This window comes from Mesocricetus auratus, unplaced genomic scaffold, assembly GCF_017639785.1.
Source record: "Mesocricetus auratus isolate SY011 unplaced genomic scaffold, BCM_Maur_2.0 Super-Scaffold_100003, whole genome shotgun sequence".
Lineage (NCBI taxonomy): Eukaryota > Metazoa > Chordata > Mammalia > Rodentia > Cricetidae > Mesocricetus > Mesocricetus auratus.
Window position 1 is genome coordinate 118,423,467 of NW_024429188.1, and position 14,052 is coordinate 118,437,518.

General features: G+C 43.3%; 1 protein-coding gene across 1 annotated transcript; it reads left to right on the forward strand.

Moving 5' to 3' along the window:
* Window positions 1-8,205: 8,205 nt before the first annotated feature.
* Window positions 8,206-9,221, forward strand: Tmem187 (transmembrane protein 187). Its single transcript, XM_005088594.3, is given in 7 exon segments — window positions 8,206-8,409; window positions 8,411-8,475; window positions 8,511-8,708; window positions 8,710-8,771; window positions 8,774-8,838; window positions 8,840-8,908; window positions 9,063-9,221. Coding segments are annotated over 7 exon segments (819 nt in total). The 5' UTR covers window positions 8,206-8,208.
* The last annotated feature ends 4,831 nt before the right edge of the window (window positions 9,222-14,052 follow it).

Here is a 14,052-nt window from a genome sequence, read left to right on the forward strand (position 1 = left end):
ATTGCAGCTTTACGGGTCCGCCCTTTTTCGAGATTTGAATTTTCACTAGAGAAGCGAAAGAAGCAAAATACCCGGATGGTGAGCTAGCCTTTTCGCGCCAATATTGTAAATTTCACAACAACCTTAAAAAAGGAGCGTTACCGTCTTCATGCCTACGTTCCAAGGAGGCCGGTTAGGCATTGCAATGTCATCATTATCGTCATCACGTTGTAGCACAGTGGTCTTAAGCTGATGTCCCAGAGCCTAGACCAAGAACACATTATTTCTCCATGTTAGACTCTCTTTCATCCTGATTTTAACTAACTTCTGGTGGAAATTTGCTATTTCCCATAATTACAGATATAGGAAGCAGAACACGGAGTATCATACACACCTGTGACTTTATGTGTGATCAAAGGACGTGTACAGATCATTACAGGTCCTGTAACTGCTTTATACTGATCTAAAAATGAAATTACAAGGTCTACCAGCAGTCTGAGTAATTTTAACTTTGATGTTACTGTATTGAGCCTACCAGCAGATCATGTAATTTGTTAGCAATAAGGCATGAATATTGCCATATTACACTATAAAAATCTTGTTTTAAATTTTATTTAGTAATTCGCAGTTTTAGTGTATCCAGTTGCAAGTACTCATTTGGCCAAGGCCAGAGAGGAACCTCTGCTCATATGGCTGTAACACCAATAGCTCTGTGATTTGGCCAGTCTCTTTTATAGCCCTACATCCTCCCTGTAAAATAAGGGTGCTGACCTGCTAGTCTCCCAGAGGTTTGGCTGAAGGTACTGTGTTTTGCTCTCAAATTCAGAAACTACTAGTTCCTCTGGGGTCTGTGGCTTATGATGGCTAAGGTTATTCAAATCTTCTGTTAAGTGTCTCATGCTATGTCTTCATATCTGCAGAAAGATCATAGTCCTGGGGCACAACAGAATGTTCTCATTAATGCTGCAGGCCAAACTACCACCTCTGTTCCACTGCCTGGAGGTGACAGTGGCTGCTGCTTAAATCTATACAGCCACAGTAAAAAAAATGTAAGGAACACATATTTTTAGAAAGGAAGCTCTGGGAAATTGTTACACTTAGCTGGACATAGTGGTGGAAATTTGAAGCCAATACCTGCTACATAGCTAGTTCTGTAGAGAAAAAGATGGAGGGAGAGGCAAGATACCTTATCATATTTTGCAGGATGCTTCTAAAACCTAAGAACCAATGCTGTGAGCCTTCCCTGTCACTTGTGAGGGGGAAGCTCTGAAGAGCTGTTCCACTGGAGCAAGGGTCATAGCACTTCAAGGGTATAGAGAGTTAAGCAACAATGTAGCCACCCTGATTTTCCTGGGAAACGTGGGCATTTGGTTTCATTGTATGTTACTTTCATATTAGACCCAAACAGACTTTGATCACATTGCAGAAAAAATTGCTTTATCTATATACCCTTTCTGGATGTCCTCCTTTAGTCAGTAGACAGAATCTGACTCCTAACTCCAGTTCACCATTATGCTTGCTGGAAGATAGAAGAATCAGGCTAATATGGGTGTCATGGAACTCAATGTGGGTACAGAGAAGGATACAGAGACACCACATAGGGTTTCAGCTTGTGTCCCAGCTGAAGCATCTTCAGGCATATGTGTGGATGGCGCTTTGAATCTGGCCTGGAGGTTGCCTAGAAGGAATAGGATGAGATCCAAGTGTTCTTAAGGAAGATTCAGGTTGTCAGAATACAGACCATGTTAATCCTCACTTAAAGGTGAGAATCCCAGAGCAAAGGTGGCCTCCAGACATGGTGAAAAATTCAATGTGAAAGCTTCAGTTCTCTGGTGGTGGTAATGAGTTTGAGAGAGCAATGGGACCCACATGTACGAGACCCGGTAGTCCTTCTTAGCAACAGACACCCAAGGCAAGCAAGCTTCATATTAAGCCTAGCAGCCATGTCCCCAGAATCCAGGGGAATCCAAGGCATATCTGAGAAGACAAAGAGGAAATGGGTCTGGTGAGAGGGTAAGGGAGGAGAGTAGAAGCCAACTGTGCCCTATATTAAACTTCATTAAGGAAGTTGGACACTTGGCCATGAAACTAAACAATACTTGCTCATGCCTGTAATTCCAGGATTTGGGAGGTTGAGGTAAACAATACAGGCTCGACTACTGTAGGAGATTCTGTCGTAGAAACAACAAAATATATATTTTTCTAAGTAGTCTAGCTTATTCTTGGGCTGAAAGTGAAGCTCATTTGTAGGGCTCTTGCTTACCTAGCAGGCATTCGTAAAACCTTGGGTTCCATCCATCCTCAGTAGTACCAAAAAAAAAAAGGCAGAAACAGAACCAGTTCTATATAAATAATTTTGTAGTTTCCATGTTTTATTGTCTATTTTTATTTTTATAAAACAGGGGATATTATCCAGCACCTCATATATTTTAGGCAAGCATCCTACTACTGAGCTGCCGATTTTAACTTTTTGAGTCAGGGTTTTATTTAAGCAAGCTTCCCTTAAACTTTCAATCCTCCTGCCTTAAGCTCCCTGTCAGCTGGGGTTACAGCCAGGAGCCATGAGGCCACACTTTTTTCCATTTTTAATTTAACTTAGAAACAAGCTTCTATATCTATCTATCTATCTATCTATCTATCTATCTATCTATCTATCTATCTATTATGTACACAGTGATCCGCCTGCATGTATGCCTGCAGGCCAGAAGACATAACCAGATCTCATTTCAGGTGGTTGTGAGCCACCATGTGGTTGCTGGGAATTGAACTCAGGACCTCTGGAAGAACAGTCAGTGTTCTTAACTTCTGAGCCATCTCCCAGTTTTTTTCTCTCTCCTCTCCTCCCTTCCCCTGCACTGACCCACCACCATCCCATCCCTTCCTGTTCCCCAGGGAGGATGAGGCCTTCCATGGGGGATCTTCAAAGTCTGTCATATCATTTGGAGCATTGCCTAGCCTAGGCCTTCCCATCTATGTGGAGTGGGCTCCAAAAGTCCATTCGTGTACTAGGGATAAATACTGATCCTCTACCAGAGGCCCCATAGATTTCCAAACTGACATCCTTGTTCAGGGTTTCCCAGCTATCAGTCTGGGGTCCATGAGTAACCCCTTGTTCAGGTCAGCTGTTTCTGTGGGTTTCTCCTGGTCTTGACCCCTTTGCTCATCACTCCTCCCTCTCTGCAACTGGATTCCAGGAGTTCAGTTCAGTGTTTAGCTGTGGGTATCTGCTTCTGCTTCCATCAGCTACTGGATGAAGGATGGTATATAAGGTTGTCATCAATCTCATTATCAGAGAAGGGCATTTAAGGGAGCCTCTGGACTGTTGCTTAGATTATTATTTGGGGTAATCCTTGTAGATCTCTGGACATTTCCCTAGTGCCACATTTCTCTTTAAATCTATAATGGCTCCCTGTATTATGGTATCTTTTTTCTTGTTCTCCTCTATTCGTCCCCAGACACAATCTTCCTGATCCCTCCTGTCCTCTTCCCTCCTCTTCTCCCCTTCTCTTTCTCCTAAATCCATCTCCCCTCCCCCATGCTCCCAATTAGCTCAGGAGATCTTGTCCCTTTCCTTTTCTCTGGGGGACCATGTATGTCTGTCTCTCTTAGGGTCCTCCTTGTTTCCCAGCTTCTCTGGAAGTGTGGATTGTAAGCTGGTACTCCTTTGCTCTATGTCTAAAATCCCACACTTTTTTAAGTACTAGGTTTTCTTAGACTGCCAGCTTGCAAATCATGGCTCAGAGACTTTTAGTTATGAATGCTTGGCCTTAGCTTAGCTTGTTTTTAGCTAGCTTTTTAATTTACCCTGTTGGTCTTGATGTACATTTTGCCTTGGTACCTTTTACCTTTCTTTCATTCTGTATGTTCTACTTTCCTGTTTCTTTTGTGTCTGGCTGGTTGGTGACTGCCTGGCTGGCTGACCTGTGGAATCTCTCCCTCCCCCCATATTTGTCCTCTTATTCTCTCTGTCCTATCCCTCTCTTGCCTAGCTATTGGACATTCAGTTTTTTATGAGGCCAGGCAAGGTAAAACAGCAACACATCTTCACATAACTAAACCAATACAGCATATCTGTACATAGCTAAATAAACAAGTGTAACATATTTCTACATAGTTAAACAAATACAACATATATTTACATAAAGTAATATTCCACAACTTTTTTAAGTTGAGTTTTTGTTTGTTTTAAAATTGTATTTAATTTATGTGTATGGCTGTTTAGTCTGTGTGTATGCCTGTGCATGGCACACATGGAGTGTCAGGCTAGAAGAGGGCATCAGATCCCCTGGAACTGAGGTTATAGCTGGTTGGATGCTGAGACTCAAACTCTGATCCTCTGGAAGACCAGTCAGTGCTCTTCATTGTTGAACTATCTCTCCAGCCCAGGTTGAGAGTTTGTTAAATACATAAGGGATAGTCTCAAACTGCAGAGTTGAGGGCCAGGGTAGAGGTGGTGACACTTGTGACTGTTAGGAAAAGAACAGTAGTAAATTGAGTACAGTATATGTAAATTGTAGCACTCAGCAAGTTTAAAGCCAGCAGCCTTGGCTATGTAGTGAGATTCTGTCTCAAAGAAAATAAATATTTTAAAAATAAATACATAATTTTTAAAAATTCAAAAACCTGGGTGTGGTGGTTCATGCTTGTAATCTCAGGAGTCCAGAAGATGAAGCAGGCAGATTATTATCTACTTGAGGCCAGCCTGAGTTATAAATTGAGTTCTAGAGCAGCCTGGACTACAGAGACACACCCTGTTTCAAGGGGAAAAAAGAATACTATGCATTGCAAACATGGGTATAGGCTTCTAGAAGAACTGCCAATTTCCACAGTTTATGGGTAAGCAAATTGGTTCTGGTCCATGGTCACACTTGTGAGGAAAAGCCAGGACTGGAAGGCACATAGCTTGGCATTAGATTACAGAGAGTTTGAGGCCTCTCCTTGTGTTCTCCTCGACTACCTCTCTACCTCTTGGCTGTGACTGGCTGTGTGTATCATTTTCAGAGCATTGAGGTGAGCCTATTCTCCCTTCTCCCTTCAATGCTAACTAACACATTTCTCACTGGGAGTGGTGAGACTTCCCTCTAATCCTGACACTTGACCTGTAAAGGCAGGAATAAGTTTATTAAGTCAGCTTGAACTATAATGTGAAAATGCTGCCCTCCCTCCCCCCCAAAAAACCAAACAAACAAAGCAAGGACTTATGGATTTGATTGAGATACACTGTATAGATGTATGAAATTGTCAAAGAATAATAAAATATTAAAAAAAAACAAGGACCTGGCAGGGTTTGATGGTATACCTCTTTAATCCCAGCTCTCTGAAGCAAAGGCAAGTGGACTTCTGTGACTTTGAGGCCAGTCTGACCTACATAGCTAGTTTTAGGTCAATCAGGGATACACAGTGAAATCTTGTCTAGCCAGGCGTTGGTGGCGCACGCCTTTAATCCCAGCACTCGGGAGGCAGAGGCAAGCGGATCTCTGTGAGTTCGAGACCAGCCTGGACTACCAAGCGAGTTCCAGGACAGCCTCCAAAGCCACAGAGAAACCCTGTCTCGAAAAACCAAAAAAAAAAAAAAGATATATTTATCTATTACATATACAGTGTTCTGCCTACATGCCAGAAGAGGGCACCAGATTGAATTGTAGATGGTTGTGAGCCACCATGTGGTTGCTGGGAATTGAACTCAGGACCCCTGGAACAGCAGTCAATGCTCTTAACCTCTGAGCCATCTCTCCAGCCCCTGTGTTGTATTCTTTTATGTTGCATGTATTTAATTCTGTAAAGCTGTGTTACTTTGCCTGTCTAAAATACCTGATTGGTCTAATAAAGAGCTAAATGTTCAATAGCTAGGCAGGAGAGGGATAGGCAGGGCTGTCAGGCAGAGAGAATAAATAGGAGGAGAAATCTGGGAAGATCGAGGAACAAGAAAAGGAGAAAGAGAGGAGGACATTGGGCCAGCCACCCATCCACCAAGCCAGACATGGAGTAAGAAGTAAAGAAAGATATATAGAATAGAGAAAGATAAAAGCCCACAGGCAGCTGGGTGTTGGTGACACACGCCTTTAATCCCAGCACTCAGGAGGCAGGTGGATCTCCGTGAGTTCGAGGCCAGCCTGGTCTACAGAGTGAGTTCCAGAACAGCCTCCAAAACAATACAGAGAAACCCTGTCTAAAAAAAAAACCAAAAAAAAAAGCCCCAGGCAAAAGGTAGATGGGATTGAAAGACCTCCGCATCAAAGCGCCGGGCACTGAACCGAACCCTCTGCCCAAGAACCGGGGCCAGACCACTGGCTGCAAATGCAAGAGGTGATTTATTGAGTACACAGGCGCCTGCGGATACTACTGCAACTCGGGTGCAGAGCATACCGGGCTTGTAGGGAGTACAATATTTATAGAGTTTTTTTTTTTTTTTTTTTTTTTTTTTGGTTTTTCGAGACAGGGTTTCTCTGTGGCTTTGGAGGCTGTCCTGGAACTCGCTTGGTAGTCCAGGCTGGCCTCGAACTCACAGAGATCCGCCTGCCTCTGCCTCCCGAGTGCTGGGATTAAAGGCGTGCGCCACCAACGCCCGGCTTATTTATAGAGTTTTAATGGTTACATAAGTAACAGGCATTTCATTGGCTCATCTTGGGGGCAGGGGTAGTTCCCACGGACTAAGTTTCCTGGTATTACTTTATGAAAGACCCCGGCACGCTTCAGCAATTATTATCCGGGTCCCATGACTACTATGGTGATCGTAGACACAACTGGGGGCAAGGGTAGTTGCCAAGGACTAGGTGCCCTAGTATTGCCACATAAAAGACCCTGGCACGCTTCAGCAATTATTATCCGGGTCCCATGACTGCTCTGGTGACCACAGATCCTGTTTGACATCCTGCCAGCTGGGCGAGGCACCTGGTCTGGGTTTTTTCATTAGGCAACGGCCTGGCCTTGTTTTTCTTTTCCTAGGGGGTCCTGGGTAGGGGTCTTTCAGGATAATTAAGTCAAGAAAAGCAGGCTAGAGATAAGCCAAGCTACAGCCAGGCATTCATAAGAAGGAATAAGCCGCCTGGCATTGGTGGTGCACGCCTTTAATCCCAGCACTCAGGAGGCAGAGGCAGGTGGATCTCTGTGAGTCTGAGGCCAGTCTGGTCTACCGATCGAGTTCCAGGACAGGCTCCAAAACAATACAGAGAAACCCTGTCTCAAAAAAAAAAAAGAAAGAAAGAAAGAAAGAAAGAAAGAAAGAAAGAAAGAAAGAAAGAAAGAATAAGCCTCTGTGTATGTATTTGGGAGCTGGGTGTCCGCCCCCCAAAGAGCCAAAGAGCCAAAAGAGTAAGAGTAAAAAGTAAACAAAACAAAACACTACCAACAAGCATTTGCCACCAAGTCAGATGACCTGAATTAAATACATTCTTGAGATCCACTCAATAGAAGGAGAAAACTGACTACTGCATGTTGAATCTCTGGCCTTTACATGTATGTGTATGCATGAGAATATATGTGCGTGCGTGTGCGCACGTGGACACACACACACACAGCCTCTGGTTCTGTGAGTGCATAACTACAGGAAGTAAAAGGTCATTTGGGGCTCAGCACTTTGGGTAGAGTAGGAGGGGAAATCATCATTGTCCTCCCTTAATTTGGTCTAGGTTCCCAAATTCAGACTTCACTCAATGGTATTTGGTTTCAAAATGCTTTGGGATTGGACAGACTGGAAAATCCTACACGTGAAATCTCACCAAAGGGGAAGGCTGTTCCGATTTGTAATGATGATCTGTGAAATGTCACGCCAGACATTTAAAGCAACTAGTGCAATGAACAGCGTTTTTATTATATATAGGTGAAAAATAACAGCTCAGGCACAAGGAGAGACAGCTCCAAAGTCTTCAGGAAATATAAACTTCCAGAGCCTTCTAGAGGCTGTGAACTAGAAGGTGAACACACTGTGGATACTGTTTTGTTTTTATTTACTTTTTCTGGTATGAAAACTTGGTGGAACTTGAGGCTGTGAATTGGGAAGATAGGGGTTCTTTTTTGTTTTTTTTTCTAAGCTCATTGTTTTTGTAACCACAGAGGAAAAAGGCACACACCAGACCTTCTTGTGCCAGCCAATCAGGAGGTCTCTTGCCTTTTTCATCCAGCCTGTTGCTGCCACTGTGGGGCAAGGTCACAGCATCTACGGAAATCACAGAGACTTCTTAAATGCTCAGCCAGGAAGGCCGATGCTTTTCAAGGGCCTTTTTCTGAATTATGAATAAACAGAATGCTGCCATTCTTAGATTCTCCCTGCTTCTGTCAAAAATGAAGCCAAAGTGTGAGGAAACCCTCTTATACATGGTTGTGGCCAGCTGCCTCTGTGTGGCTACTATCTACACCAGCGTTTTCGAAAGTGTTTTTGTAGAAATGGGCTATTAACACTCTCCAGTGCCCAGTCTGTCCATCTTCCTAGCCCATGCCCTTCAATTCAATCATTAACATAGCCTACATGGTCCTGGGAGTGTACTGGTTACAAGAAATGCCAGCACCCCTAGATGCCCCATGTAGCTACAGAGAGCTCCTTACCTTAAGAATGTCTTTGCTAGCATGGTCCTGGTCTATGGCTCTTTTCAGTGGCTGTGGATCTGGACCCAGGCATACCCCACTGTCATGCTTGATCCTCACTTTATCCATTTTTTTTTTGCATGGCCAGTGACTTAGTGCTTCTCCCTATACAGAGGTTGGAAGCCCTGGTTGTTGCTCTGCTTTGAGTGTCTCCCTATCAAGTTACAACCTTGCCCTTTGTCCACAGGAGTTTGAGGTAGCAGTGGGCACTCATGTGCAACTGTTGGAGATGCCCTGTGCACCCATAGACAGTACAGTAGTATCTCCATAGCCACCTATTTAGTTAGCTTTGGGCCTGCTGTCATACCTGAGTTTTGTGGTCCTCAAGATGCGTGAATGCCGGGCGTTGGTGGCGCACGCCTTTAATCCCAGCACTCGGGAGGCAGAGGCAGGCGGATCTCTGTGAGTTCGAGGCCAGTCTGATCTACAAGAGCTAGTTCCAGGACAGCCTCCAAAGCCACAGAGAAACCCTGTCTCGAAAAACCAAAAAAAAAAAAAAAAAGATGCGTGAACATCAGCTTTCACAATGGCATCTAGTCCTGCACCTCACAGGCCACCTCTGGTCTAAGGTCTATAATGTTCTCTAATTCTACTTTTCATTTTTGTTTCTGATAAATTTAAACACTTGCTCAAGACCACATCCAAAGGAGAAAATGTGCTAATGTATAAGTAAACCCTGCCCAATTGATGAGCCTTGCCATTCAAATGGACTCTGAGATGACATTTTAATATCAGAGTTAGTTACTCTGGTTGTGCCTTATATAAGGACTCCATAAGAGGTGTCTGGGCCTCAGATTCATTCCAGGTGTCAATACTTAAAGGCTAATTAATCACGGTCCTCTGTGCAATTTACTTGCAGACATGATGCAAAGATGTAGTACAAGGCAAGTGAGTTCATCATACTGGTCTAGTGTGGGAACACCAGACCTTGAGCAGAGACCCACTTCCTCGTGGCCTGGGAGTAGGTAGCTGTAAGACAATGTTTACTAAAAACATGTTTACTAAAAACAATACAATGCCCGGGGCAATATGTTCCTGAAAAGGGCTTGCCCCTGGGAACCGCCCTGTCCTCAACCTTTTCCAAAGACTTCAGACCCACCCACATGCATCTCTGGTGTCAGGGTATATAATAACCAGCCAGAGTAGGAATAAAAGAGAGCCTTCTTGAGGAGCCTTCAGGTCTATGCGTTGTCAATCCCCAACATCCTCCGCAAGTTCTCGGACACAGGCTGCGCAGCAGGTGCGACTCTTCTGTAGTTTGAAATATTTAAGAAATAAAGCATCAGGAGAAATCACCCCAAGAATTCCACTGTATTTTAGGTTACAGAGGATATTGTCTGCAGTATCTTCTGGGTGTCAGTTAAAGGTATAGGGTGATGACAGCCATCCATTGTGAATAGAGGTAAAGCATGGTATAACAGCACACACCTGTAATCCTACCATTTTAGAGGTGGATGTAGGAAGATCATGACTTCAGGGTAAGCCTGAGCTCCATGGGGCTCAATTTCAAAAAACAAAACAAACTAAATCAGGGTTGGTGATCCATGCCTACTATCTCAGTACTTGGGAAGGAGAGGCAAGAGGATAACCACAAGTTTCAGACCAGACTGGTCTACATAGTGAGTTCCAGGTCAACATATCAAGACTTCTGGGAAGTCACTTACCTGTTGGGAATAATGGTGGCTATCCACTCTGGCTTAATACTTTTTCTGAGATATCACAGGTATACATGAAAATGTTAAAATACATTTTTGAAGACAGGGCCTCTTTACATGCTTTAATGTTGTGTTGTACACTATGTGAAGATGTATTGCTGTGCTTGGTGTATGAAGCTGGTGGGACTTCCATGCAGAGAGAGAACTCTGGGAAGAAGGTGAAGTTGCCAGCTAGACTGGAGGAAGCAGAATGGGCAGTATGGAGATGAGGTAACATCACAGTGCAGAATGTAGATTAGTATAAATATGTTAATTTAAGTTATAAGAGCTAATGGGACAAGCCTAAATTAAGGCAGAGCTTTTATAATTAATAATAAGTCTCCATGTCATTATTTGTGAACTGGTGGCCCAAAGAAAAATCTGTCTACAACTCTGTCTACAATGTTGTTCTTCAAAAATTATTTACTCTCTCTCTCTCTTTCTCTCTCTCTCTCTCTCTCTCTCTCTCTCTCTCTCTCTCTGTGTGTGTGTTTACATACATACTCACATGTACTGCACATACTGTGGCCCATGTGGAGGTATGTAAGCAACTGTCCAGAATCAGTTATTACCTTCCACCTTGTTGAGCTAGGCTCTCCTGTTTCTGCTGTAGGAGTACCTCAGATTATTAAACTTGCACAGCAAGCACTTTTACCCACTGAGCCATCTCTCCCCAGCTAAACGTTATATTCTTTTTTTCCAAAACAGGGTGTATAAACCCTGGCTATCCTGGAACTCTGTCTGTAGACCAGGCTGGCCTTGAACACAGAGATCCTGCCTTTGCCTCCTGAATGCTGGAATTAAAGATGAGCATCACCACTGCTGGGCTCAAAAGTTATATTCCTCACAGAAAGTTGCATGTCGGTCTACCCTCAGGTATGGTTTAATGTCCTTAGAGCGTTAAGCCACCTAAGGGTCATGGGCCTGTCACCACTGGAGAGACCTAGAGTATGCAAATATCGGGAGTTTTGTTGCTGCTATTGTTTGTTTCTAAGTTTTATTCATGAATTCATAGAGAATATTCCAGATCAATGAGAGTTTTATTCCTCTTCCTCCAGTTCTGCTCCTGGTTAATGTGGAAGTGTCATTAGTTGTGACTCTTTGTTGTTAGAAATTATGCATAATCAGTCACATACATGATTACTCAAATATTTTTGCTGTTGTTGAGATACTTAGCCTTTTGGAAGAAGGCACTTCAGAGATTACAGTGATCGTATTCTTACCCCTTACAAAGGTTATAACCCGTCCCAGATGACAGTTTTGAACCTACTAGCTAAGTAGTCAAACTGTTTTGAGTCAGGGTGCTCACTCCCTTGGGTACAGCAAAGGAGTCTGACTTTGGTCTGTATGTCAGTTCTCTCATTTTGCTCATTTCACCATTTTTCACCTAAAACATACCTAGTCTATAATGGAGGCTTTCTTTAAAATTACACATTTTTATGTGTTTTTCATGTCATGCATGGAGGTCAGCGGACAACTTGGGGGAGTCAACTCTCTCTTGGTATGTGATCATGCGGATCCTAGGGAGCAAACTCAGGTTGTTGAGATTAACAATCTCACCAGCCCTGTAATGAGAATTTTGTTTGTGACAAGGTCTCACTGTGTAGCGATAGTGGCACACACCTTTAATCCTAGCACGGGGGAGGCAGAACTCTATGAGTTCAAGGCCAGCCTGGTCTACAGGGCAAGTTACAGGACAGCCAGAGCCACACAGAGAAACCCTGTCTCAAAAAAAATACACCAACCCCCCCCAAAACAAAACAAAACCCACCACCACCAATAAAACCAGATTCACAGTCCTTCTGCTTTAGTTTTCTAACTGCTAAGAATTACAGGTGTGTTTCTCAACTCCTCCTAATTTATTTCAGGATCTCTCCAATTCTAGACCCCAGGGGTCTTGTCTCTGTATCCTCAAATACTGTTTAAGCATTTGTTATTCACTGGTAGACAACAATGCAGGCCTATCATGCACAAATCAAATGGATAAGTGAAAAGATCAAAAGAGAGGACAGAGGAGAAAAGACACCTTGTCCCTGCTAAATGGTCTGTGAGGCCAGTGTGCCCAAAGGCACCTTTCTAGCACCCCCAAAACCTGATCACCAAACTAAAGCATCTTGGTCTGGCATGTGATCTCTAAGATGCTTTAGGAATTGGATGCCTAGATTGAAAGTTCTGTCCTGGCTTGGAGCTTGCTGGTGAGTTGTAACCAGACCCACATGTGAAGAACCCTCTGGAAATGCCAGCAAAGCTCCCAGATTCAGTGCCTTTGCCCACTTCTCCCTGTCTTTCAGGATATGGGTTCAGTCATGATGTTGGAGGCTGCAAGTGGTACCTGTTTCACAAATAGCATTGCTCAATTAAGAGTGATAGCTTTAAGGTGCCAAACACCTTAGACCAAGGCTTCTTAAACCTTTCCACTCATAGCAGAATGTTGGTGACACACACTTTTAATTCTAGAACTCAGGAGGCAGAAGCAGTCAGGTCTCCCAAGTTCAAGACCAGCCTAGTCTACAGAGGGAGTTCCAGGATGGCCAGGACTTGCACAGAGAAACTCTGTTTTGAATAAACAAAACAATGACAAAAAATTTGCCACCCTTCTTACCAAAGACAATTCTATACAACACTGTGTGGTTGGGGGGCACACAAATAAAACATTTACTGATAAATAATAAATTTATTCTAAAACCGTTCTTGGGGTATACACAAAATTTTTAAAAAATGTATTTATTATGTATACAGCCTTTTGCCTGCATGTATTCCTGTACACCAGAAGAGGGCACAAGATCTCATTATAGATGGTTGTAAACCACCATGTGGGTGCTGGGAATTGAACTCAGGACCTCTGGAAGTGCCATCTCTCCAGTCCATACACAAAATTTTTAATCACTTTTAAAGAAGAAAGCTAATTTGATACTACTGAAATGAGCATGCTTATTTTTTTTGTTTTTGTTTTTATGAGACAGGGTTTCTCTGTATTGTTTTGGAGGCTGTTGGTCCAGCCCAGCCTCGAACTCACAGAGATCCGCCTGAGCATGCTTATTTATGTTACATAAATAATTAAATTTTGGCCAGGCAGGGTGGTGCATACCTTTAATGTCAGCACTTGGGAGGCAGAAGCAGAAGCAAGCAAGTCTCTGATTTTGAGGCCAGTCTGATCTACACAGCTAGTTCCAGTTTAGATAGGGAACATAGTGAGACCCTATCTCATAAAAAGGGAGAGAATGGCTGGAGAGTTGGCTTAGTGGTTAAGAGCACTTGTTGCTCTTGCAGAGGACCCCAGGTTCAATTCATAGTGCTTACATATTGGCTCACAACTATCCATAACCTCAGGTACAGATATGGTACACATACACACATTCATACACATAGTGTAAAGTAAACAAACCTTGAAAAATGTAAAAATAATTAAATCTTGTCCACATCTGATGCTACAGACTACAGAACATATTCAGCATTTTTATCTTTTTCTTCTTTCTTTCTTTCTTTCATTTTTTGAGACAGGGTTTCTCTGTATTGCTTTGGAGGCTGTCCTGGAACTTGTTTTGTAGACCAGGCTGGCCTCAAACTCACATAGATCTGCCTGCCTCTGCCTCCCAAGTGCTGGGATTAAAGGCATCCACCACAATGCCCAGCTAACATTTTTATTTGTTTGTTTGGTTGGTTGGTTGGTTTTTCGAGACAGGGGTTCTCTGTATTGTTTTGGAGCTTATCCTGGAACTAGCTCTTGTAGACCAGGCTGGCCTCGAACTCACAGAGATCCTCCTGCCTCACAGGTGACAGCTTCCAAAGCCACAGAGAA